Source organism: Crinia signifera, chromosome 9 (genome assembly GCF_055691185.1).
Source record: "Crinia signifera chromosome 9, ASM5569118v1, whole genome shotgun sequence".
NCBI lineage: Eukaryota > Metazoa > Chordata > Amphibia > Anura > Myobatrachidae > Crinia > Crinia signifera.
The window spans coordinates 147,402,876-147,428,981 of record NC_139225.1 but is presented as its reverse complement, the minus strand read 5'-3'; the positions used below and the strand labels follow the sequence as shown (position 1 = coordinate 147,428,981).

Sequence of the window (26,106 nt, the reverse complement as noted above, 5' to 3'; positions counted from 1 at the left end):
GAGTCCCCCAAGTTCCGAGTCCCCCAAGTTCCGAGTCCCCCAAGTTCCGAGTCCCCTAAGTTCCGAGTCCCCTAAGTTCCGAGTCCCCTAAGTTCCGAGTCCCCTAAGTTCCGAGTCCCCTAAGTTTACCATTTGGGCTCAAACTATTTTTTTTTACAGTACATCTATCAATCCAGATACCATATTATATAGACCGGGCACATATTCTGACAATACGGAGCTGGGCACATCTCAGCATACGGGAGCTGACATTTGGGCCCTGATTCTCCCATGGGTCGCGATTTTTTAGAGACTGCGCATAAGCATTTATGCACATGTGAAGCCTCTGTGTGAGCGGGCACGGCTAATTATCTGCTGTCCGCTCGCACACAGCAGTGCAGGTTGGGGGTCATGGGGCAGTGTTCCATGGTCGCACCCATGGGAACACCCAGCATTTCCTGTGATGCGGGGGGGGGGGGCAGCTGACCTCAGTGGAAATCAGCTGCCCGCTGGCTTCCTATACACTAGTCCTAAGGTGAGCATACATCGAGCCAGATTTATCTGACCACAAATCTGACTAGTTTCCCCTTGAAATTCTGCTGCCTCTCCCCTGGGAGGCTTTATCCGATTTTGCTTTTGATGTACCTTTTTTCACATGCGATCTGCATGCGATTTGATCGCATGGAAATCGCATGTACCGGATTAGGATGGGCGCACGGCAAAATGCAACTATGTGTTCCCCGTAGCTGCTAGGGGGGTACGGGCAGCAGATGGCGGCGGGGTCGGGCAGCGGACCTTGCAAGAAACAGCGGTGGCGGCGGCTGGGAGCTACGGTAGCGACATTTGCCGGGAGCTGGGGCGGGATGCAGAATTTTGAAGTGACTGGCCTGATGTTCATTGGCTGAGAGAATTCTCTCAGCCAATCAGATGGAAGGCATCTTTAGATGAGCAAGTGCTGTAGAAATCATTCAACGGTCAGGCAAATCGATGTGCAAGGAGGGGGGAGGCGTTTAGATGACCCGCAGCTGGACGCCGGTCGACAACATTTTCACCAGCCATTTGCAGAATTGCACAGGGCGGTTTTTTATTCTGTCGGGGCAGCAGCTATCTGATCTCAGGGCTCTGCTAAAGCCCCCCTGCTGCGATCAGGTATGAATTAGGCCCACAGTGCGACACTACCACGGTGTGTTCACATTAAAGAGAGACACAAATTATTTGTTGCAGATTTATTTTCAATAATGTCAGAGACCGGGGGGGGCGGGGGGTTGGAGGAACAAGCCTAAGAGAGAGATAAAGGGGAGAAGATGCGCAAAGCAACCAACAAGCTAATAACAGTCACTAGGAGGCCCGTGCGAAAATCCTGCACGCAAATGGGCCAAAAGTAAATTTTTTACTATGATTTTTAAGCATACAGTTCAATGTGCAATTCTACATTAACAATTCATCAGAAGCGGAGAACGTAATCTTTAAAACGGTTCATCATTTATGGATTTCGGTTAAGTAAGAAGGGACAAAAAAGGATCGTCACCAAAAATCACCTTCTAAAGATCATACATAATATTTATCCTCTGCGGTTACTGCCTCTCGTGTCTGTAGATTTAGGGCCCACTTATCAACGAGTTTTAGCTATTTAAAACTCATTGCCAATCTGCTCTTAACTGTCATGTGTTTGATAAAGGACAACTGGAGCTGATTGGCTGGAGACCATTCATCATTCATGGCGAGTTTAAAATAGCTAAAACTCATTAATAAATGGTCCCCTATTATGAAGATGAAAAATAAAAAACAACCATACAAAAACTGCTCCCCCCCGTACCTGGGCAGAGTGGGGATCTGTGCAGCGGGGTCGGTGTAGCGCTGCCGGGTGGATGGGCAGTCAGCGGCGGGGTCCCTGCGGCAGATGGGAACTAGTAGAGACCCCGCCGCTGAGTTCACTTACGTCAGTGGGACCCCCTTCCCGCCAGTGCAGCAGTTGGGTGGCGGGTGTGGGGGCCTCAGATGTGTGGGGGCCCTAACAGTGCCTTTTCCTCAATAAATCAAGTTAAACACTCTGAGGGGTAAAAACTAAAAAGAGGACTACTAATATTTACCTCCAGGCATCTGTTCACACTATAAAGCTGCTAACCCAACTAACCAATATAATTTTATTTATCTAATTATTTTTCTTGTCTTTTTTTTAATTGATTCATATATATTGTCTGTATATTTGGTCTGTCGCTTTTTAAACACTGGCCAGTGATTTATATTTTATGTACAATAAATACTAGTTAACGATACTCTCCAGCGCAGTTTTTATATGGTTGTTTTGTATTTTTTGTCTTTGACCTAAGGGACTGAGCTAATCACTTTGATGAAAACGCTGCAGGAGGTTATCAACTATCATTGTCTCTAGGTTTTTTTTAGTATAGCGCAAGTAAATCGTGTTCTTATCCCTAGTATGGAGATAGGAGTAAAGGGGACAGAGGAACGTAGAGGACATTAATGGTTCACAGTACGTTGGTGACCCAGCCGCTGCAATCTCTCCTCTCTGTAGATGTAATAAGCAGCGAGGGGCACCGGTGTTAGAGAACGTAGGACACATTGGACGGAACTCGGCCTCTGCAATTACTGCATCTTCTCCTCTGCGTATTTGTGCAGTAAGTCGCTGACATCGAACTGTCCGACCTTTGTCCAGCCATCCTCCTTCATGTGGTACACTGAAACACGGCAAGAGAGACATACAATGGGTGTCACGTACACACTTCTATTACCTAGATGGCTAACCTTTGTTGTTGAACTACACATCCCAGCATGCTCTGCATCAGTTTCACCATGGCCAAATAGTAAAACTGTAGCAGGGCATGCTGGGATGTGTAGTTCAACAACAGCTGGAGTGTTAAGGTTAGCCATCACTGACCTAGACACATATGGCTTCATGTAACAGATAAGGGCCCTGTTACCATAGGGATTTACCGCCCAGGATCGCATTGCAATAGGCAATCATTTCGGGTGAATGTATTTCCCTGTGCTCTGCTTCACCAGGTGCCGGGGGGTCATGCGCGGTTAGCTCTGACCCTCGCGCCAACCCCAGTGACCACATTGCCCTGCCGGCAGTGTGGCCTGTAGCCCATAGGCTACCAGCATCTCAGAATGAACACCTGAATTCCCTCCATAGAGGTGAGGAGCAGTGTTAGCAGTTTATTATCTGCTGAAAAATGGAGGAATGTTTGGTAAAATGTAATGCAAATGAAACACTCAGCAGTCAGGTATGTATGAGAGGTAAGTATAGGTGCCACTTACTGTTGACCACTCCCCCTGAATAGTTATCCCGGTGCGTGGCATGGCTGATTGCCCTACGGCCAAGATCGTAGGCCTCATCAGGGGTCAGGTCATAGCGGTAGCCGCTGTCCATGACGCCATATGCGTAGGAGCTACCGGAGCCCGTGGAGAAGTTGTTGCCTGATAACCTCGTACCATTATCATCCACATAATATAATCCAGGACCCTGTAGGGAACATATAGTCATGAGTACTTAGGATGCCGCCAGGCAGCAAAGGAGAAATATCTTCTGCAGGTATATCTCTCTGAGCAACATAACAGGGTGTGAGTGTGCTGGGGCTGGGGTGTGGGAGCAAATAACTGTGCACCTGGAACAGGCCATGCTGCAATGCAAGGGGTGCAAATGCATTCATAGTATTTGCATGCAGGGTAAATACAGGCGGCTTTTACATGCAGCCCACAACTGCTTTTTTATGCTGCAACTGTCAGTCTCAAGGATTTTAGAGGAGGTCCCAACCTGTAGTACAGGATATGTGCATGCTGCGAGAGGTCCTTATCTGCCCATCTAATGTCATCTAAATGAGCAAAAGTTGGCATAAATATTACCACAAGGCAGAAACCCATATAACAGACCCAAGCATCCTGCACTGTGGGGCTGTACCAGGGCCAGAATAAGGGCCACATGGAACTGGGGGTGAAAATGACCAAGGGCCTATACTGACAAGGTTAGGAGCTGTCACCGGTTCTGTATAGGTGTGGCTGGCGTTATGTAGGTGTGGCCAGTGCTGTGTGGGTGGGATCAGTGCCGTGTGGGTGTCGCTAGTGATATGTGGGTGTGGCCTGTGATATGTGGGTGTGGCCAATGTGTCGAGTCACACTCCTGTACCTTATCCCTATAGACACAGATATCTGCTACAAATCATTCTAATAAGGGGTCCATGTTATCAAATGTAGAAATTGACACACAAAAAAAAACCCATGTTGACCTTTTCAAGTGTCGACTATTTCCATGTTAACTTTGATCTTTCGTCGACCTTTTATACATGCCGACCTTATACGAGTCGAACATTTGCTGTCGACCTAGACTCTGCCGACACAATAGTCGTCGAGCTCCTATACCACAGCCAATGTACCTTGCTGTCCCAGCCGCAGATCATGCTGCCCACGCTCAGCCCAGTTCCTCGGTATTGGAGCATCATGTTACACAGGAGCTTGGAGGCGGCCGATACGGAGATCCTGGAATTGTTCCGCAGCTGGTATAACCTGAAGGACATGTGCACAGTGGTCAGCATTGCTGGTTCTCGGTGCCGCTAGCTTTAATACGCTCAGAATGTGTTGGTGGGAAGTTAGGGGGTTATTCAGACCTGATCGCTGGGATGCGGATTCAAGGGTGAGTGAGTTGCGAATGGATTTGCAGACCTGAGATGTTTTCACTGGCCTTACACAGGCTTGCACGGGGCGGGATGTTACTCTGTCTGGCAGGGCACTGCTAGATCATGCCGCAGCGATCAGGTCTGAATGTCCCCTGTCAAAGCCTATTTTTCCCCAGCATATAATTTCCATAATTAGGATTTTAACCATGCCCATAACATAAATATAGTCTGAGATAAATATTATTTTATCTCATATGCCATGTTTAGTCTCTAAATGATTGGAATCATATTAGCTATCAGATGACCGTTATTGAAAGTTCATATCACATTGGAGAGCCATGTTACATCAGTTATTAGCAAATACATAACAATCATTTAAGTCAAGCAGAAGAGGTGTGGCCATTTTTAGGACCTCTGAACCATTCACATGGATACAGTAAACAAAGGGGTGTGCCAGTGAACAATGGATTCGACTTAAGTGAGTTTTCTTGTAAAGGGAATGCAATTAACCAGGTCAATGTGTGTTTAGCAGCAGACGGAACAAGATATGGAGCTGACTTCGCCAGGAAAGATTGAGGAATAAGTATCTATATGTTATAAACTGTGTATCAGGCATGGCTCGGAATATTGAAAACGGATAGAGCTTGAGGCCCTTATTCTAATCGGCTCGGTACGGCCCGCGTGCGGCCGTACCGCCGATGTTTTTGTTCTGCACATGCGCAGAGTTCATTCTGCGCATGTGCAGCCCCCTTCGCCGCAGACGGATTTCGTCCGCCGCAAAGGGGGCGTATAGGGGCGTGAGGGGCTTCAGCCCCTCATTTCCCTATGTGTACGCCCCGCGTTTCATGGGCGTTCCCATGCAAACGCGGGGCGTATGCATGGTAATGAGGGCATGACGCCCTCATTACCATGACATGGGGGCGGAAAGCTGACGTCGCCGGATGTCAGCTTTCAGCCCCCTTTCAAGCTCCCACACGGACGATTGTCCGTGTGGTCTGAGCTTGCGGGAGCTGCCGCGGCGTGCGGGCCTGCCTTCGATGGTCGTCGACCATCGAAGGCAGGGGGCAGCTCCCACCATGGTGGAGGCGTAGCCTCCACCATTTTTGTGCGGATCGCCAGCCGTCCGTGTATGGACGGCCGTGGCGATCCGTCGGGTGGGCGGCCCTTGGTTTGTGCGGTCGGAGCCCCGTGTGCGGCTCTGACCGCACCAACCAGAATAAGGGCCTATACATGAGAGTATGGTTCAAGTACGGAGTGTTGAATGTCTCTGAAGGGTAAATGATTGGAAGGAATGTAAAACGTGACTGTAAGAGATTAGTGATGATTGGAATCTCTTATATATTTAGCCAGATCTGTCACTCAACCACTGTGGAGAACGTTCCTGTGTAGAACAGTTTCACTTTCATGTGTCTAACGTTCCACCCCCTTGACATCACCTCCCCCCGCCCAGCCAGGGCTACAGTACACGCCCACCATCCACCATTACTCCACAGCCACCATCCACAATTACTCCTGCACATCCCTACCCTCTGCCAGGACCCCCGCGACCCCCCTCCCGCGATTCGCGGGACCCCCCGCGACCCCCCCTCCCGCGATTTGCAGGCCCCCCCCGCGACCCCCCTCCCGCGATTCGCGGGACCCCCCGCGACCCCCCCTCCCGCGAATCGCGGGACCCCGCGCCCCCCCTCCCGCGAATCGCGGGACCCCCACGATTCGCGGGACCCCCGCGACCCCCCCTCCCGCGATTTGCGGAACCCCCGTGACCCCCCCTCCCGTCATTCGCGGGACCCCGCACCCCCCCTCCCGCGATTCGCGGGACCCCCGCTTTCCACCCTCCCGCGAGTCTCGGGACCCCCGCGAACCCCCCTCCCGCGATTCGTGGGATCCCCGCGACCCCCCTCCCGCGATTCGCGGGACCCCCGCGACCACCCCGGTATCCGGACTATTGTTAGACAGCACTTACATCGACAGCCATTACATCGACACCATTAGTTCGACAGCTCAATAGGTCGACATGGTTTTAGGTCGACATACCATTAGGTCGACATGTCATTATGTCGACAGCTCATTAGGTCGACAGCTCATTAGGTCGACATGTTTTTAGGTCGACACTGCCATTAGGCCGACAGTGTCTATGTCGACAGTCAAATGGTCGACATGGGTTTTTTCACTGTTTATTGAGCCGACATGTGCCGACAGGCGGTATTTCATGCCCTACTATCCACTAGGGCGTGGTGGGAGAATAAAATAGTGTGCCGAGCGCAGCGAGGCACCGTGCCCGAAGCATAGCGAGCGGCTGCGGTACACTTCAAACTGTCCATGTCGACTGTGTCGACATTTCGGCCAAAAAAAAAACAGTGAAAAAACCCATGTCGACCTTTTGACTGTCGACATAGACTCTGTCGACCTAATGGCAGTGTCGACCTAAAAACATGTCGACCTAATGAGCTGTCGACCTAATGAGCTGTCGACCTAATGAGCTGTCGACATAATGACATGTCGACCTAATGGTATGTCGACCTAAAACCATGTCGACCTATTGAGCTGTCGAACTAATGGTGTCAATGTAATGGCTGTCGATGTAAGTGCTGTCTAATATCCGTCCCAGACCCGACCACCCCCTCCCGCGATTCGCTGGACCTCCGCGACCACCCCCTCCCGCGAAACGCGGGACCCCTGCGACCCTCCCGCAAATCGCGGGACCCCAGCGACCCCTCCCTCCCGCGAGCCCCCTCCCGCGATTCGCAGGATCCCTGCATCCTCCCCTCCCGCGATTCGCGGGACCCCTGCGAACCCCCCTCCCGGCATTAAAAGGGCCCCCCACGACCCCCCCTCCCGCGATTCACGGCACCCCCCCCCCCTACTGTGATTTGCGACCCCCCTCCCGCAATTCGCGCCGCCCCCTCCCGCGATTCACGGAACCCCCCGTAGCGCCCCCCTCCTGCGATTTGCGGGCCCCCTCGGCACTTCTCGCGATTTGCGACCGCCCCCTAATTCACACATTCGGGGACCCCACCTCCCGCGATTCATGCCCCCCTCACGCAATTCACGGCACCCCCCACACCCCCCTTCCTGCGATTCGCAACCCCCCACGACCCCCCCTCCCGCGATTCATGAAACCCCCCGTAGCGCCCCCCTCCCGCGATTTGCGGGCCCCCTCGGCACCTCTCGCGATTTGCGACCGCCCCGTAATTCACACATTCGGGGACCCCCCCTCCCGCGATTCATGCCCCCCTCACGCAATTCACGGCACCCCCCATACCCCCCTTCCTGCGATTCGGAACCCCCCCACGACCCCCCCTCCCGCGATTCATGACCCCTCCCGTGATTCACTGACCCCCGCACCACCCCCCCTTGACTCACGGCACCCCACGCGCCCCTCCCACAATTCACGGACCTCCGCAACCCTCCCTCCCGCAATTCACTAACCCCGACAACCCCCCTCCCGCAATTTGCGGACCCCCCTTCCCACGATTCAAGCCCCCCCGCGCCCCCGCCCACGATTTGCGGACCCCCGCCCCCTCCCTCTAACCGCGGATCCCCACACACCACCCCCCCTCCCGCAATTTGCAGACCCCCCAGACCCCCTTCCGGCAATTCCACCCCCTAGCGGACCACCGTGGCCCCCGCTCCCGCATTTCATGTACCCCCGTGACAATGGGGGATCCTGTACCACCACAAGCAGGTACCGCCCCTAGGTGGGAAATCCGGCCCTGGCTGCCGCACTGCAGGTTTCCCCACTGCCCTCTGCACCAGCGCCACAACTTTTATCAATGTCTTGCCCACATACCACTATTATACAGCCTCCTGCTCTCATGCACGCTCACTCCCTCCCAGTGGGAGGAGACACTCACCCACTGCCGGGAGCTGCATACTGTCCCCCACCCTCCTCCAGTTCTAGGGATGCCCATCGACCATCAATGATTTTCAAATAATCGATGGTTTATGGCCGATGTTGAATACTTTTGCCATCAATGTGGGAGGACACTGCCCTGCCTCCTGTTCTCCTGCCCCGTAACTTCCGCCAGTGGAGACCCGCTCACCCTGTGTTGCCCACATTCCCCTATCATGCTTTACCGCCCAGCCTCCTGCTCTCATGCACCCTAACTCCCACCCAGTCGGAGGAGACACTGACTCCTGCATTTCTGTGCTGCCACGCTGGACCCTCACCCACTGGCAGAAGCTGCACAGTGTCCACCACCCTCTTTAGTCCCCCGTATGCCCACACACCCCTATCACTACCCAGCTTCCTGCTCTCCTGAACCGTAACTTCCACCACTGGGTAATCGCTGACGCTGTGTTGCCCACATACCCCTATCATGCCTCATATCCCAGCCTCCTGCTCTCATGCACCCGAACTCCCACCCAGTAGGAGGAGACACTGACTCAGGGCCACCGTCCGGTACTCCTGTGCTGCCACGCTGGACCCTCACCCACTGCCAGAAGCTGCAATACAGGGCATCTTTCATACAATTCTAACCATATTTCTCACAATACAAATGTTCACAAATTAAGGGGCGTAGCCCCTTACGCCGGTGTGAAGAGCGCCCGTAGGGCGCGATGAATCACCTAGTCTGTTATATATATATAGTGTGTATTTGTAGCTGTTATGATTTGTGAGCTAGGACATGCTAAAATTGGTAGATATAACCGTGTCCGTTTACATGTGGACAAGTTGAGGCCTAGGTATGCTGTTCCCATGTGGCAAGGCTACAGGCCTAGTTCCTAGATCTTTTGTATGCAAGGAGTGTAAATGGATCCCTTTTGTTACTATGTGTCTGGGTATGTAAACTAGCCAATGTGTGTCCTAGTTTGGTTGTGGAAAAGCTTTATAGTATATTGTCTGGCTAGAATATCTAGATAATCTGATGTAAAAGGTCTTTAAGAAATATGGTGCTGAGTGTGTATTTCACTATGGTCTGGATGGATTCTTTGTATCCACATGTGTGTGTGGGCCTTCAAAAAACTCTTTAGGTAACTGAAGACCTGTGTTAGGCTAAGCGTGAGTATGAATGGACCCCAGCATTTGTGTTTAATTACTTGTGTGTTCAGGGCCTAGAAACGAAGGGTGCTTGGTTTAGCTTTGAACTGTTTCCACCTAAGTGTGTGGAAGCTTTGTGTTATATCCAGTGAGAATATCTAGATAAACTGGCGGATAAAACCAATTATAATGTAATAGTGTATTTTGCATGTGTTCACTTTTATCATATATATATGAGCACTGTTTGGATGGTGAGTGTACTGCCATGTGTTGTGATTTTGGTATAGCAAGGCCTTGGATTGTATAGTGCTATTTAGGTGCGATATTTAGCGAATACATTGTAGCTTAATAATATTCAAATCATGTATGCTGTAGGTTTAGTGTGTTTGCTGAATGTGCAAGTTATATTCCGGATTGTGAGTATTGCATGATGCTGGTTAGTGGTAATTTGGAGTTATGTTGTGGATAGATGAGTGAATGTACAGGCCTTTTATGTTTGGTTGCCATGCGGCATCTTGAGGCTCAGTGTGTTGTGGTTCCTTTGTGTAACATGAGGCTGAATACAAAATGGACTATAACATGTGGTCATCATTGTCTACCCTAAAATGGCCGATCCCATGCGGCCTACCAACATGTGATCTGGCCACAAGATGGCCGACAATCAGGTTAATTCATGCTGCTGTATAGCCACGCCTCCAGCACTTTACACACATACACACATATAACACTGAGTTTACCTATACACAGGATGCTGGTGTTATAAACGTATTAATTGTAATATCTGTATTATTATATTGTACAATCAGTGATACAGTTTCATTCGCTTGCATTCATAAATAATATTCATTGATTATATTTCTAGACATTCGCTTATTGATCGCGTGCGACATGAATAAATTAAGTATACTTTGCATATATAAATAAATGGGTTTTCATACCCCCTTTACAGTGTAAGCGTCACCAGGACAGGGATCGCTGTGAGGGAATACGTTGTCCGTACAGCGCTGCACAATAACGGGCTGGTTCTCAGTCAGATGTAAGTGCATCAGACATTAGTGCAGGGAGGTTGTTGGTGCCTACAGACCGATGCATCTGTCATTGCACCACACTATCCAGGACATGGGTGTTTCTGGGCGGACGCTGGGATGGGACCATACCAGCAGACGGAACGGATCCATCTCACATAGGTGTATCATGTAGTGTCATAGGAGTGTCATGTAGTGTGATACTGTAACTGTATCATGTAATGTCATAGGTGTGTCATGTAGTGTAATACTGTAGGTGTGTCATGTAGTGTCATAGGTGTGTCATGTAGTGTAGCGCTCCCCTCCCCTCCCCTCTGAAGCGGCGCGGCGGCAGGAGACACAGGACAGCAGGCCAGGGGGACACCGGACTGGAGTGTGGGCAGGAGAGGCATGTACTGCACTCTCCACCTCCCCCCAGCAGCAGCAGATGGAGACAGCAACAATGGTGAGTTGCTGGTGGAAAATTCTGGCACTGTGGGACATATGTATTTCTGGCACTGTGGGGGCATATGTGTCTCTGGCACTGTGGGGGCATATGTGTCTCTGGCACTGTGGGGGCATATGTGTCTCTGGCACTGTGGGGGCATATGTGTCTCTGGCACTGTGGGGATATATGTGTTTCTGGCACTGTGGGGGCATATGTGTCTCTGGCACTGTGGGGGCATATAACGGTTACCACCTCATCCCTTTAATTCCGGACACATATTAATTACACAGGTTCTGTGGCTGGCTGACTTCAAGACTCAATTTCACCTGGTTTTAAACTGCCACAGAACCTGTGTAATTAATATGTGTCCGGAATGTGGAAGTCTAGTTACACACACGCCATTTTAGGATAGTATGGCCGCCATTTTGGTTCGCAGAGTTGCGCAAATAAAGTTTCCATACCCAAGTATGTGTGACAAAGTGGACCAGAAGAGTAGCCATACTATCACACATAAATTCATAATAACATACTTACACTAAATGAAATATAGTTAAAGGTTTAGAACGCCACACATAGCTTAGTTAGCCCTGCACGCATCTGTCTGTATCATGTTTAGTACCGTTCCGTTCATTATGCGCAGTATTCCGGTCATTGCGAATATTTCGCAATATACACGGCCCGATAGTTATGGACATAATCCATATTCCAGAGACAGTTTCTGTTGAAAGTATGTAACAAAGGAACCTGGATGAAACTGGTTCTTATCACTGCTGACGCCGAAACCATCAAACAAAGGACTCTTAAAGTTCACTCCCCTGCACCTAGTCAAACCAGTTGTATCATCTTACCCCCAATCACAGTGGACCTGACATACGATCTCTGACCAATGGAAATGGCCTTTGACCTCCCCCTTCTGACCCTATAAGATAGGCAACCCAGAGCAGTCACAGTCACTTCGGCACATCTACCTTTCCCTGACTTTCCACCGGACTATAGTTCATCCCGGAACGATAGTGAGCTCTGACCGGACTGCGCTTCGCATATTTGATGATACGGTAACGGTTGCATTAACGGTATTTATTCTTATTGTATTGTTGGCTGATTGTGTCTTGTATCTGTATTCTTTCCCCCTAGCAGAGCCTGTTTAGTATTCATTGTTAGTATATTGTATCACTTGTTATACCTGCTTATTCTTATTTCTGTAACCCCCTTTTGTCCATTAGGGACTTAAATACAACCTTTTTACGGAGTTCTTATCTCCTTATTTCTATACAGTGGTCGTGTCTGTTTATTCGCATAATAGCGATAAGGTATATTACGGACACTGTCCTGTAAGGTATATTCGCAGATTAGAGACAAAGTACTGCGAAGGAATCTCTGATTAAGGTATTGGTTCTTGGTGTACATAATACAATAAAAGGTACGCTACGCTGCGCTACGTTTTGTTCGCACGTAGTTAGGTATAAAGGGTACGTTGGTTGCGGACTTATTACGTAACCTGCGCTTTTCACTTATTGTCTCTCTGGTCATATTTAATCGCCATTAACAATTGGGGGCATCGTCCGTCCGCTCCACATTCCAGAACTCAGTACCAGGCGTGCGACCCGACCTATACCAGCAAAAGGGTGGAAGTATTATCCATTGCTGGATAGGCCAGGTCCGCGGCGGTGCGGGGTTTATGAAGTGCTAGCGTTGAACCCGGAGCACAATAAGTGAAAACCACGTGTTTAAAGCATATATTAAGTATTTAGTAAACTGTACTTCTGCCTGCCACAAGTAGTTTAACGGGGTATAGTGTCTTGAGTTGCTTGTTCATTACAGTATATGTACCACGTGCGATAAGGTTCGCACACGTGGAGTCTGTGTTTATTATAGTACATAGAGGATCCCCTCTGTGCAAAACTATAACTTTTATTGTTAGTTACTGCAAAACCAGGGACTCCGCCACGTGGCGACAAGTCCTGGGCCTTTCGCAGTAACGTAAAGCGTCTATTGTGTATTACGCAAGGTGCGCGCGCACGTGCCCACATCGGGAAAGTTTCGCATCTTTGTACGTGATTTACGGATTAAGTGCGGGATTTGTTTCGCATCTTGATACGTAACTTTCGGACGGAGTTAAGGGATTTATTCCACATTTAGGCGCAATTACTGCGTATAGCGAAACCCGAGCGCAACCTTGAAAATACACTATAGAACACGTGGGTGGCCGATTCATCGGCGGCCTGTGAACAACGCACGTACACACGTGGCTGTTCATTGGTACTGCACATGCAGCACACATAGGAACTCAAAGGTGAACAGTATTAAACCACTAGCTTTATTTAAACAGTATAGTAATATACTGCGAATGAGGCGGTGATTAATAAAAGAAAATAAGTTTTTTTCTTTTTGTTCATTTTTTTTAAAACAAGCAACTCAAGCATTATTTTAATAGATTCCTATAGCGTATTATAAGGGATTTATACCTGCATAAGTATCTAGTGAAAAGCTACCGGCCTGGGAAGATTTTCTGTACAGAAATATTTCAAAAATAAGCATAAGACCATAAGATGTATAGCGCCCAGTGTGAAACATAACTGAGGCGAACGGGTGTGTGACGGCACGACTCAGCGCAGTGTAGTCCAGTGTAGGACAGTCCAGTTAGGACAGGGTGTACGTGCCGACGTACACATAGGAACTGCCCCTTCAGTGGAATTGATTCCGCTAGGAGGGTACAAGAAGATACATCGGAACGCACTTGTTTCCGATTAGCTACTTTAGAAATCCAGTTTCTGGGGGCACAGGAAAACAAGTTTGTTGTGCCCTGGAGAGACTGGCCGCGCCTTGCAAGTTGACTAGTAGTTCGCTACTAGTTAAAAGACTTGGCGATTGAGTACATTACCTCGCATTGTGGGCTTCACGCTTGATTGCGGAATAGTGCCACTGTGTGGAGAAGTGAGTGGTTGGGGAGCTCTCAACTTAAATAACCCACCGGTATCTATTAAGCTGTGAACGTTTATTCCTGTAATTATGGGTAATAACGGGTCACGCTGTGATAACGTGCATGTTAGGGAGGAAGCAAGCCGGCCAAAAGGATCGGCGGCTTTTATTATGTGCAGGAAGCACGGTGAACTCGCAGTTGTTTACCAAAAGAAATGAAAAAGGAATACACAGGCAGCAAGTTAGAATTTCCCAGTGTTGGTAGCTTCGATCCAGAAATCTTATCGGCAGTAAAAGATGAAATATGCCTACTCTCCAGTCATAAGGAGAGAGTGAAGCATATAGATATTCTTAAATTGTGGCAGAAGGAAGGACAGTAACAATGGGGAACCAGAGGTCTGGCAATACTTGACGCAATCAGCCACAATAAAAATGCAACCGCTGCCACAATAGAATCAGCTCCCCCACCCCCATATGTGCCGAAGGGGTTAATGACTCATAAGAAAGACATGAGTAATAATGTATCCATTGCTAACTTGTACCCTGTTTTTACCCCCTATAAGCAAGATACAGATCCACAAGGGAGATTCCTGACATCAGCCATCCCTTGCGAAGCTAGCGGAAAGGAGAGAGAGGCTGAGACAGCCCAAGCTGCTGCTGCCGTTCTGGTCGAGGAGATGGCTGATGCCAGGAACACGATTGGAGACACAGGTAAGTACACACAACCCAGCACAGAGATAGTTGCTCCTGGGATGTTGTCCAATGGTGCAGGGGGGATACAGATCCACCCTCTGCACACAGTGGAACCTCCTTGTGGACGGGGAGACGGGGATGAGGTAATGCCTGTAAAGGATAGTGACATGCACAATACATGGACACGATTGGGACGTCATTCAATCATCAAAAATTTCCCTGATCCCAGCAAAGATCTGGCAAAGTGTCAGAAATTTGTAAGGGAGCGAGGAAATTCAGATGAGCCCACCAATAAGGATTGGCGATACATGTTGAGAGCTTGCCTCCCTTCACACATAGATATCCAGAAGTTCATTCGAGACAGTGGTGTGGAGGGCGATAAGATTTTAACTGAACAGGGCAACCAGGAAAATATACGCCTAATAAATATACAATTGGGTGTATATTTCCCAGCGACAGTTTAAAATACCCTAGGGTTCACCATCACACAGAAAGATGGTGAGTCCACCAGCGGATATTTCAACCGTGCTTTACAGGTGTTGCCAAAACACTCTGGTATCCCCAGCCCCAGGGACGGCATACATCTTAAGGGAGGGATTGTCTCTGTGCTGATACAAGGTCTTAGGGAAAATCTGAGAACCAACACAGAAACCATTCACCCCAACTGCAGACAGATGTCAATACACACTTTAAAGAAATCTGCTGTTGATCTGGACAAACGATTTATGACAGAAAGACAAAACCAAATGGTATGTTTCAAATGTGGAAACAAAGGACACATAGCCAGACATTGCAGGGTAAGTAACCATAGGAAACATAACACATATGTAAGTAACTGGGAGACACAATGGGAGAAGACAGGTAGGTCTCAACACATAGCCATAGCCCCACCTAGTAGCCAACGCCGCCCTAAGCATGACACATATATGCAAACAGGGAGTAGGACACACATACACCCCACATCCAAGTAACATAAGACAATATCTGACCTCCTGGTCTAGGTTGTGCCAAGCAATTAGTAGCAGCAATTGGGGTAACAGGAAAAGTACAGCATTACCCACTGACGAAACCAGCAGATGTTACAAGCGGGCCTCTGCATACCAAACACTCTTTTCTGTTGGCTGCAGCGGCCCCGACTAACCTCCTGGGTAGAGATTTACTATGTAAAATGGGATGTGTCATCTATTGCACCCCTGATGGGGTATTTCTGGACACTCCTAGAAATCTTACACAAGAAGTGCAAGATATGCTGGACAGTCCTCAGAGGCTAATGTTGTATTCCACTGTTATAGAGTCAAATCCATCTAAGGTAGCTAAAAACTACAGCACAAATACCGAGTTCCCTTTGAACTAAAGATGGGAAGGACACAGGATCAATGGCAACCATAGCTTCAATAGAAACCCTGTTAAAAACAGAAAGTATAGCGCCCCAAAGTACAGCTTCACCATTTGAAATCTGAAGTTGAGCTGGAAAAATACCCAGTGAAATAACAAGGTTCCCATAAGAGAACTTTTAGCTAAATACCCCTAGACACAGCCCATAGTCACAACCACACTGGGAAACAGAAAGAAAGGGAGGGCTTACAAATCAGAACAGGAGTTGAAAAGGGTAAGAACCAAATAGTTGAGAGCCAATTCCCCCATAGTGCTAAATCCTGGTGTCATCAAAATAAAAGAAAAATTTTCGGTTGAAAATAAATGTACACATTATTGTCATTAATATTTTCTACCCTTTTTGAGTTTTTCTCTCTCTCTTTTTCCAATTTTTTTCTCCTTCCCCTACTTTTCTGTTCCAGAAACCTCCGAGAGCCACCAAGCCCCTTCCCCGGGTCTTGCAAGATCGCACACTGTCCTTACGGCCCACAAATGGGTAAATACCAATACAATGGGTTAATGATCTATTGTTATGTCCTTTCCTCATCCACAGCACCAGCAGTTGGCGATAGACAACTTCTGGTGTATCCTCCTGAGGCAGGACATAAGGTATCTCAGGACGGATTGCGGTCGCGCCTGAACAAGAGGGGAAGGGGGAGGGAAATCTGGGACACATTAGTAACCATAAACCCACAAATCATAGAAAAATAGTTTGAAAGATCTGTCGCACTCCCAGCAGAGAAATACCCATTGTGAATATGCGGTACCCCATAAAGCGAGTAGTCAAAAAAAAAAAAAAAAAAAAATATCTTTTTGCCATGGGTAATAAAACTGACACAAGGGACCATGTGATTTAGAATATTAGACCTGCTGAGGGGGCGACAGATATAGTGACGTAAGAAACCTGGTGATGCCAGCCTGACCAATGTCGTACTACAGTGTACAATTAAACCCTAGTATTTGAGCACTTCCTACTTGTCTACACAGTGTAGTTGCCATAGCACTACCGGTAAACAAAACTGAGAATGTGGTGTTGGGGTGTGTTTTAACTGTTTATGCTCCTCATATAGGTCCTTATTCTGATCGGTGCGGCCCGATCAGAAATATGCGGTGATGTCCGTCTTGGCGAATCCCCGCCTTCCATACGGATCGCCACCTCCGTCCGTATGCGGATATGTGGCGGTCCGCATGAATGTGGACGGGGATACGCCTCCTCCATGGTGGGAGCAGCCCCTGCATTCGATGGTCGCCGAACATCGAATGCAGGGCCGCACGCTCCACCAGGTCCCGCAACACAAGACCACACGGACACTTGTCCGTGTGAAATCTTGTATGGGGGCGGGCAGCTGACATCCGGCGATGTCAGATGCCCGCCCCGTACCCACGCATCACGGCCTCATTACCATGCATACGCCCCGCGTTTGCATGGGAACGCCCATGAAACGCGGGGCGTATGCATAGGGTAATGAGGATAAGTAGCCCCTCACGCCCCTCTACGCCCCCTGTGCGGCGTATAAAGAATCCATGCGGCGAAATCGCCTGCACATGCGCAGAGTGACCTCTGCACATGCGCAGACGATAAACATCGGCGGCCCGTACGCAAGCGGGAATATCCGCACCGATCAGAATAAGGGCCATAGTCTGGACATTCCTAAAATTCTGCCTAAACATGTGAAAAATATTCATCAGCCAAGTCCACTAAATGGGAACTTGCATTGATGTTACCAGTAAAACGGGTAATATTGTAATCCCAGCAACACTCCTACCAGGTGTGCCCTCCAAGGCACAAGGGGTGGAGTGGTGCTGAGGTTGCTGGAATGGTGGAGTTTAGGGGGGAGCCGAGACGAATATGATTGCATGACACATTTGAATCAGACCTTTGCAGCATGCCCCCAAAGGGTGGTAACAACCCATTGGAAGAGGAAAATCATTTTTCTTTCCACAACACAGAGAGGGGAAAATTGTACACTGGCTATACCGTAATAGATGGAAAAGGCATAGTAGAGGCTGAACCCATTGGACGTCTCACTCAGCAACAGCAGTCTCATTAGTAGTACTGCGGGCTGAGAGAAAAAAACAGCCAATATTCATGCCGACTCCAAGTACGTTTGTTGGGGTAATACAGAAGACCTTAGGCCCTATGGCGCCTCAGATGTTTTGTTTCAGTAACTGGCACTCCAGTGGCGCAAGCGTTGTAAGTTTAAAAGATTTCTGACAGTCACACAGCTGCCGGACAGAGTGGCTGTTATCAAGTGTAAAGCCCACATCTTCGATGAGGATTCAGTGTCACTTGATAATGAACATGCTGGCAAGGCAGCTGGGTGAGCCATGCGCTCTGCGGATAATGTTTGTGTTCCCACTGTAAATGTCAGTATATTCACATAGAAATACAAGATTTGTGTCCCCTGCAGGAGAAGCAGTCTGGAAGCCGAAGGGATGTGGACAGGAATAGAAAGATGGACAAGGAAAACCAGTGACTCTGAGAACATGCCAAACTGTCAGGACAGAGATAGCCCATGGCCTGACTTGTCTTGACAGGGAAGGTATGTGGAATAATTAGTCCGAAATTACTAGTGTGCCCACAGACAGGTAAGACGACAGGATCATGCCTTACTTGTCTGGGGGAAAGAAACTGCAACGGCTGTTCCCACAGAGCCATCTCCACATCCCTCCTCCAGCAGGATCCTCTGCAGGTAATACAAAATTGGCTTTGTACAGTCCACTCTAGAAGCATTTAAGTTATTTTATATATATATATATATATATATATATATGTTGACGTTTGTGTGTATAGATATGGCAGCCCAGAAGCACCCTTGAGTATGCAAATATATATATGAAAGGTTTAAGTCATGTGTGAACCTTTAGGGACTGATGGTACACCCCATAATCTCTTTTTGTAGTAGTAGAATCACTCTCAGAACTCCACCTCATTTGTCCCCATCGAAACATTGCTTGGCGGACAGCCACAGGTTATGGTAATCCCACAAGGAGATCCTAGACCACAAATGCAAGTGATGTATCCACACCTGGAAAACTGCAGCAAAAGGACTTTGTTGACACCTGTTGTGAACTGTCATAACCATGAACCAGGAGATGTTGTTGTTTCCCCTGCTTTGCCATATACAGGTTGCTTGATAGACCTTTGGAAAGAACCACCCCAAATCTTGTTGACCAGCACTACCTCAATAACAAAGTCGCAGAGAGAGATTCGGGTACGTTCGTCCTACTGCCAAAGGAACAGAAAGCCAGAAGGTCCTTACACTCGAGGGCGAAAGAAAGAAATCGCTAAGAGGCACCATTTCGGGATGACTGGAGAGCAGCTAAGATCAAGCAACCTGTACAAGCTACAAAAGGGACTGTGACACACCCCACTGGTAACAGGTTGGAAGGATCACTAACAAAATGTTTTCCTTTCTCAGTTTTCTCTATTGTTGTGGGTCCTATTCTTGTCTCCCCCCCACTATCCGTCCTTATCTTCAAAATCAAGGATACCGCCACCGCACTGCTGCCAGGCATTGGACGGACGATACAGAGTTCTGAGAGTGTGTTACCCATCCCAGTTTAGGTCAAGGTAGAATCTATAAACTTGACACATTACCCAGGACCGGATGTTTGATAGTGATAATACCATCATACTTAAAAGCATACCAAAAAGAGAGACAACAAAGAGTTCAAGGGTCTGTTGTCACAAACAATACCTACCAAAGGAGGCCATATCTGAAAAACGTGTATATGTTGTAACCACCCCTGTTTTTATTTTTATCCCAAAACTGTACATTATCCTTCGTGACCCTGAGTAGATTGTTCGATAAATGCGGCCCATCGTTTATCCGTGATCCTGGATCGGCCAAGAGCAGATGGTTTACTCCCCTTATATGTTTATTTCATGGATCCCAATTTCTTTGTTAGGATTATGAATTTCTGTATTGTCGTGTAAAATGTTTTGTATTGTAACAGTTTTATATTTACTGTTAAAGGGTGGATTGTGGAAGTCTAGTTACACACACTCCATTTTAGGATAGTATGGCCGCCATTTTGGTTCGCAGAGTTGCGCAAATAAAGTTTCCATACCCGAGTATGTGTGACAAAGTGGACCAGAAGAGTAGCCATACTATCACACATAAATTCATAATAACATACTTACACTAAATGAAATATAGTTAAAGGTTTAGAACGCCACACATAGCTTAGTTAGCCCTGCACGCATCTGTCTGTATCATGTTTAGTACCGTTCCGTTCCGTTCATTATGCGCAGTATTCCGGTCATTGCGAATATTTCGCAATATATACGGCCCGATAGTTATGGACATAATCCATATTCCAGAGACAGTTTCTGTTGAAAGTATGTAACAAAGGAACCTGGATGAAACTGGTTCTTATCACTGCTGACGCCGAAACCATCAAACAAAGGACTCTTAAAGTTCACTCCCCTGCACCTAGTCAAACCAGTTATATCATCTTACCCCCAATCACAGTGGACCTGACATACGATCTCTGACCAATGGAAATGGCCTTTGACCTCCCCCTTCTGACCCTATAAGATAGGCAACCCAGAGCAGTCACAGTCACTTCGGCACATCTACCTTTCCCTGACTTTCCACCGGACTATAGTTCATCCCTGAACGATAGTGAGCTCTGACCGGACTGCGCTTCGCATATTTGATGATACGGTAACGGTTGCATTAACGGTATTTATTCTTATTGTATTGTTGGCTGATTGTGTCTTGTATCTGTATTCTTTCACCCTAGCAGAGCCTGTTTAGTATTCATTGTTAGTATATTGTATCACTTGTTATACCTGCTTATTCTTATTTCTGTAACCCCCTTTTGTCCATTAGGGACTTAAATACAACCTTTTTACGGAGTTCTTATCTCCTTATTTCTATACAGTGGTCGTGTCTGTTTATTCGCATAATAGCGATAAGGTATATTACGGACACTGTCCTGTAAGGTATATTCGCAGATTAGAGACAAAGTACTGCGAAGGAATCTCTGATTAAGGTATTGGTTCTTGGTGTACATAATACAATAAAAGGTACGCTACGCTGCGCTACGTTTTGTTCGCACGTAGTTAGGTATAAAGGGTACGTTGGTTGCGGACTTATTACGTAACCTGCGCTTTTCACTTATTGTCTCTCTGGTCATATTTAATCGCCATTAACAGGAATTAAAGGGATGAGGTGGTAACCCTAATATGCCCCCACAGTGCCAGAGACACATATGCCCTGCTAGGTAGCAGGGTTGCTCCTGGGCCCTTCCTGGACTACTGGCTGGTGTGAAAGGTGCAGGGACATGTCCCTCCTTCCCGTGTTGCCTCTGCTAATGCTGATTTGCTAGCAGGGCAACTTCCTGTTGCGGTGGACACTCACAGACACACCCAGAGGCAGCATACAGCGTGCAGGAAGACAGTGTGCATGTTCTGTGGCACCACAGACCCCAGAAGTGCGTTTTAACCCCCTGAAAGCAAAGAATGTCTGCATTGGCAATCACACAGCATAAAGGAAGACATTGTGCAAGCTCTGTGGCACAACAGACCGTAGCAGTGCTATGTCAACTCTGAAAGCCTGCAATGTCTGCAAAGGCCCTTCTTCCTTCTCTCCCTTTACCCCTTTCCCTAATTACCTCATCTTTGTGAGCCTAAAAAAGGCCATTTTCAATGATATTCTCATAGAAATGCAGGGTCATCCCGGGTTCAGTGTGAAAGGTGCCAACCCGGGTTGTCCCTGCTTCAAAAGCATGTGTGAATGGGTCCCAACCCAGGAATGTCCCTGGAATTTAATTCCCTGGTTGGTCTCTGCATTTCTGGTGTGAAAGGTGTATTATATGTGTCCGGAATTAAAGGGATGAGGTGGTAACCCTAGGGCATATATGTCTCTGGCACTGTGGGGGCGGTGTAATGGGCATCATGGTATGGGGCGTAATGGGCATTACGGTGTGGGGAGCAATGGGTAATTGCCATCACAGTGTGGGGTGTAATGGGCATCAAGGTGTGCGGCATAATGCGTAATTAGCATCACAGTGTACGATGTATTGTGTAATTAGCATCGCAGTGTGTGGCGTAATGTGTAACTGGCATCACGTGTGCGGCATAATGTGTAATTGGCATTACGGCATGTGTAATGGGTATTATATAGTTCATGTGCAATCTGCAGGTACACAATACAATCAATCATGGTAAAGGCCCTTCTGATAGGCCACACACCCCAATTTTTCAGCACGCCTCAGGCGCGCACAAGCATCCCGTCTCTGTCTTCCAGAAAGTTACGGTGGGGGGTGACAGCATGAGTTCCTACACCGGGTGACACCAACCCTAGTGACGCCACTGGGAAGAGGAGCAGCAGAACACGAGGACATGCACTAACACTAGTGGGAGGAAGTTTCAGGGGAAATTTGAGGAAGAATTACTTCACAGAAAGAGTAGTAGATAAGTGGAATAGCCTCCCATCAGAGGTGGTAGAGGCAAATACAGTAGTACAATGTAAACATGCTTGGGATAGGCATATTGATATCCTTACAAAGAAATAAGGATCAAATATGGTTTGAGGTAACATGTTTAAAAAAAGGGGCAGACTAGATGGGCCAAGTGGTTCTTATCTGCCGACATGCAGGAAGGTCTACATGACTGAAGGTCGACATGTGTTAGGTCGACAGTGTCATTAGGACGAGATGCATTAGGCTGACATGGGGAAGGTCGACTGAGACGTAGCACCGCATCCCCTCACATGGCTCGCTGTGCTCTCAGTGCTTCAGGCACGGTGCCGCCCTGCACTCGGCACACTATTTTATTCACCCACCACGCCCTGGTGTATGATAGGGCAGGAAATACCGCCTGTCGGCACATGTCAGCTCAAAAAAAAAAGTGAAAAACCGCATGTCGACCTTTTGACTTACGACTTTCCCCATGTTGACCTCATGCATGTCGACCTAATTACCCCATGTTGACCTTCAGTCATGTCGACCTTCCTGCATGTCAACCTAGTGGTGTTGACCTAATGCTTGGCAACCTAGTTGCTGCAGACCTAGTGACCGTATCCCATATAGGACGGCTTACCGACACTCCTTGGCCAGCAGCCTCTCCCAGTACTGACAATCTGCTGCACTTCCTGACATGGTGCCCAGCAGGTAAGGGTTAATCTCAATCACTTTATTGCACTTTATTGCACCTGTGAAAACACACATTACATACAAGTCATTACATCGTACCAAACATGGAGAACCGTGTCAAAATTGGTGTGAAAATTGCCAAGCAGACATTGTTATTCATCATAGTGACCTGTAATATTACCTTATATAGGAAATATAATCTTTTTTTTTTTTTTACAGAACATTTTTTTATTTGAATGTATATAACAAATGTGAGCGACGCTGGCATATTTAGCCGATATTTTGCCCATCTCTCACTCAGATGTTGGCGCTCAAAGGGTTAAAAATGTAAATTCTTATAAAGGAGGTAAATACAGATTAAGGGCCACATTGGCCGGAGATAAAAATGATGAAGGACCATTAGAGGGGAATTAGAGGTGTGGCAAGTGCTATGTGGGTATGTATAGCCCCTACCAGTAGCGGATCCAGGGGGGGGGGGTATCAGAACATCTATAGCAGATTGTGCGGGTGTGTGCTGTGAGCAACATCAGGGCAGAGAGAGAGGAGAGACGTGTACTTGTAGTTCATACTTACTGACATAACTTCCGGCTGATGCTCGTGAATCTACAGCCACAATCACGCCATGCTGGAACTTGAAAGCCAGTGTGGTGGTACCGTGCCAGGGCTCAATCTTCACACCATCCACCCCGTCCTCCATACACCGGAGAAATCCTGCTGGCTGAATATCACAGAGATTTAGCCATTATGTCTACAGGGTCCCTGTCCAGGGATCAGTGGAAATCCTGCTGCTTTCACACCGCAAAACCTGCTTTGACCCGGTTTTTGAAACGTTTCTTAAAATGGGTCTAAGCAGGTTAAACCCCCTTTCAGACTGCACTTATAAAAGCTGGTATTTACATGGCATGGCACTGAGGTCCCGCTCAGTGCATATTTAATGAGCGGGACCCAGCTCAGTGAATATTTAATGATCGGTTTCCCGCCCCCTGCATATGGAATGAGCGTGACACACTCTGTGCAGTGAATATTTAATGAGGGGGTCCCCACCCCCTGCGGTACCCAGTGCAGTGAATATTTAATGATTGGTTCCCCACCCCCTGCATACGAAATGAGCGTGACACACTCTGTGCAGTGAATATTTAATGAGCGGGTCCCCACCCCCTGCATATGTAATGAGCCGGTCCCGTTCATTCCATATGCAGGGAGCGAGGACCCGCTCATTAAATATTCACTGCGCTGGGTCCGGCTCATTAGATATGCACAGAGCGGGACCAGCTCAGTGCTCTCTGTTGGCAGGGTCCTAAATACCGTTTGAGACCCGTTCAGACTGCTAAAAAAAACAGGTCTGAAACGGGTAGGACCCTGCTTTTTTACTATTTCCAAATACCGTTTTTTTTGGAAACGGTAAATTCACTCTGGACCTTTCAGACCGCACAGATTACCGTTTTGAAATGGTAAAAAAAACCCGGCAAAATACCAGGTAATATGTGCGGTCTGAAAGGGGCATCAGAGAGCCTGGAATTCAGAAACGGTTCTTTGAACAAAGGGGGTTAGGTAACTGCGTTATGATTTTTGAGCAGCCTTAATGGTATAGTCTGGGATAAAAGGTAATATTTAAGGTGCTTGTGGAAATAATAAAAAATCTTATTAGTCATACCATATTTCATTGTTTTATTGTTTTAGCTTTATTATTATTTCCACAAGCGCCTTAAATATTACCTTTTATCCCAGAAACGGTTCTTTACCAGGTTAAAATATTCTCTATTTAATTCTGGTACGGTATATTGAACTTGCATTCATGAAGGCCTAATATGGAGTGTGCATCTGCACCACATGTCTTTCTTTGCAGAACTACAAGTCCCAGCATGATAGCACCTCATGTAAATCGGGTGTGCATTCTAAGATCCCCCCCCCCCCCTATTCATGAAGGCCTACAATATGGGCCTGGTTCTGCTTGGCCGAATTCGTCCCTATTACGATGGTGGGGGTCTGCTGGTCTCCCTGGAGGGACTCCCAGTCTCAGACCCGGAACGGCGCTGCATCGCTAGCACCGCTCTTATCGCAAGAGCTGTACTTTGCTTTACTAATCGCATATGTTACAGCATAAGCATAAATATCGATGCAGTAGCTGGAGGTGGGGGTCAAAAATGGGCGGAGAATGTTAGAACATCCCACCCATAGAGTGGAGAAGTTGCCCAAAGCGCCCAATCAGCTTCTGTTATTTCCTAGACTGCTAGAAAAATGATAGAAGCTGATTGGTCGTGCAACTACTCCATTATATCTCTCTCCACGTATGTTGACCTGTACCTACAAATGCATATAAATAGTGCACATTTATATTCTGCTATAAATCAGATAAGTACCTGACATCCAGGGGGCACTGCCAGTTCGGTGTTGTGTGAGTTGAATGAGATTGTTGGGGAGATTTTGCCCCCGTAGAGGGGTAACTGCCAGTCCCGGCTCGGAGGGGGTCCACACATGGTCAGTAGAGCCATACCTGGGAGGAGAATGGTCCAACGCCTCTGTATTAGGGAACTGAGCTGGTGTCACTTGTTCCTCTGGATCCTGAACTCACCGCCTACTGCTGAGTGTCTCTCTCGCAGTTACCTGTGGTCGTCTGTCTCTCTTTACCTGAGGTCTTTATCTGTCTCGTTAATTCACTTCATTCCTTCTGTATATTTGCCTTTTCTCTCGTTCTGTTCTCGGTAAGCTCCAGGCTCAGCAGCCTCTCATACAGAAAGTGAAAGTAATATAACGTTCTTGTACAGAAAACCCCCCTCCCTGTCTTTCCTGCCAACTGTTTGCAGTAAGTGAGTCAGAAGATAGAAAGAAGAGGAGTACATTTACTGAATGGGTCACTGATGCTGGTACCCCCCTGTGGATCTGGCTGTCATCAGCGTCTGGAAGTGAGCCGAGAAGGACACTGATTTCCCATAATCAGGTCTAGGATTTCGGAAAAGCCACATCACTGCG

At 47.8% G+C, this 26,106-nt stretch overlaps 1 protein-coding gene across 1 annotated transcript; it reads right to left on the bottom strand.

Moving 5' to 3' along the window:
* Window positions 1-1,190: 1,190 nt before the first annotated feature.
* Window positions 1,191-25,889, bottom strand: PSMB8 (proteasome 20S subunit beta 8). Its single transcript, XM_083160151.1, has 6 exons — window positions 25,497-25,889; window positions 23,710-23,854; window positions 23,084-23,195; window positions 4,371-4,500; window positions 3,259-3,463; window positions 1,191-2,675 (listed from the first exon to the last, which is right to left on the bottom strand). Exons 1-6 carry the CDS (start codon window positions 25,626-25,628, stop codon window positions 2,584-2,586), a joined length of 816 nt encoding a protein of 271 aa, XP_083016277.1. The 5' UTR covers window positions 25,629-25,889; the 3' UTR covers window positions 1,191-2,583.
* Between the last annotated feature and the right edge of the window lie 217 nt (window positions 25,890-26,106).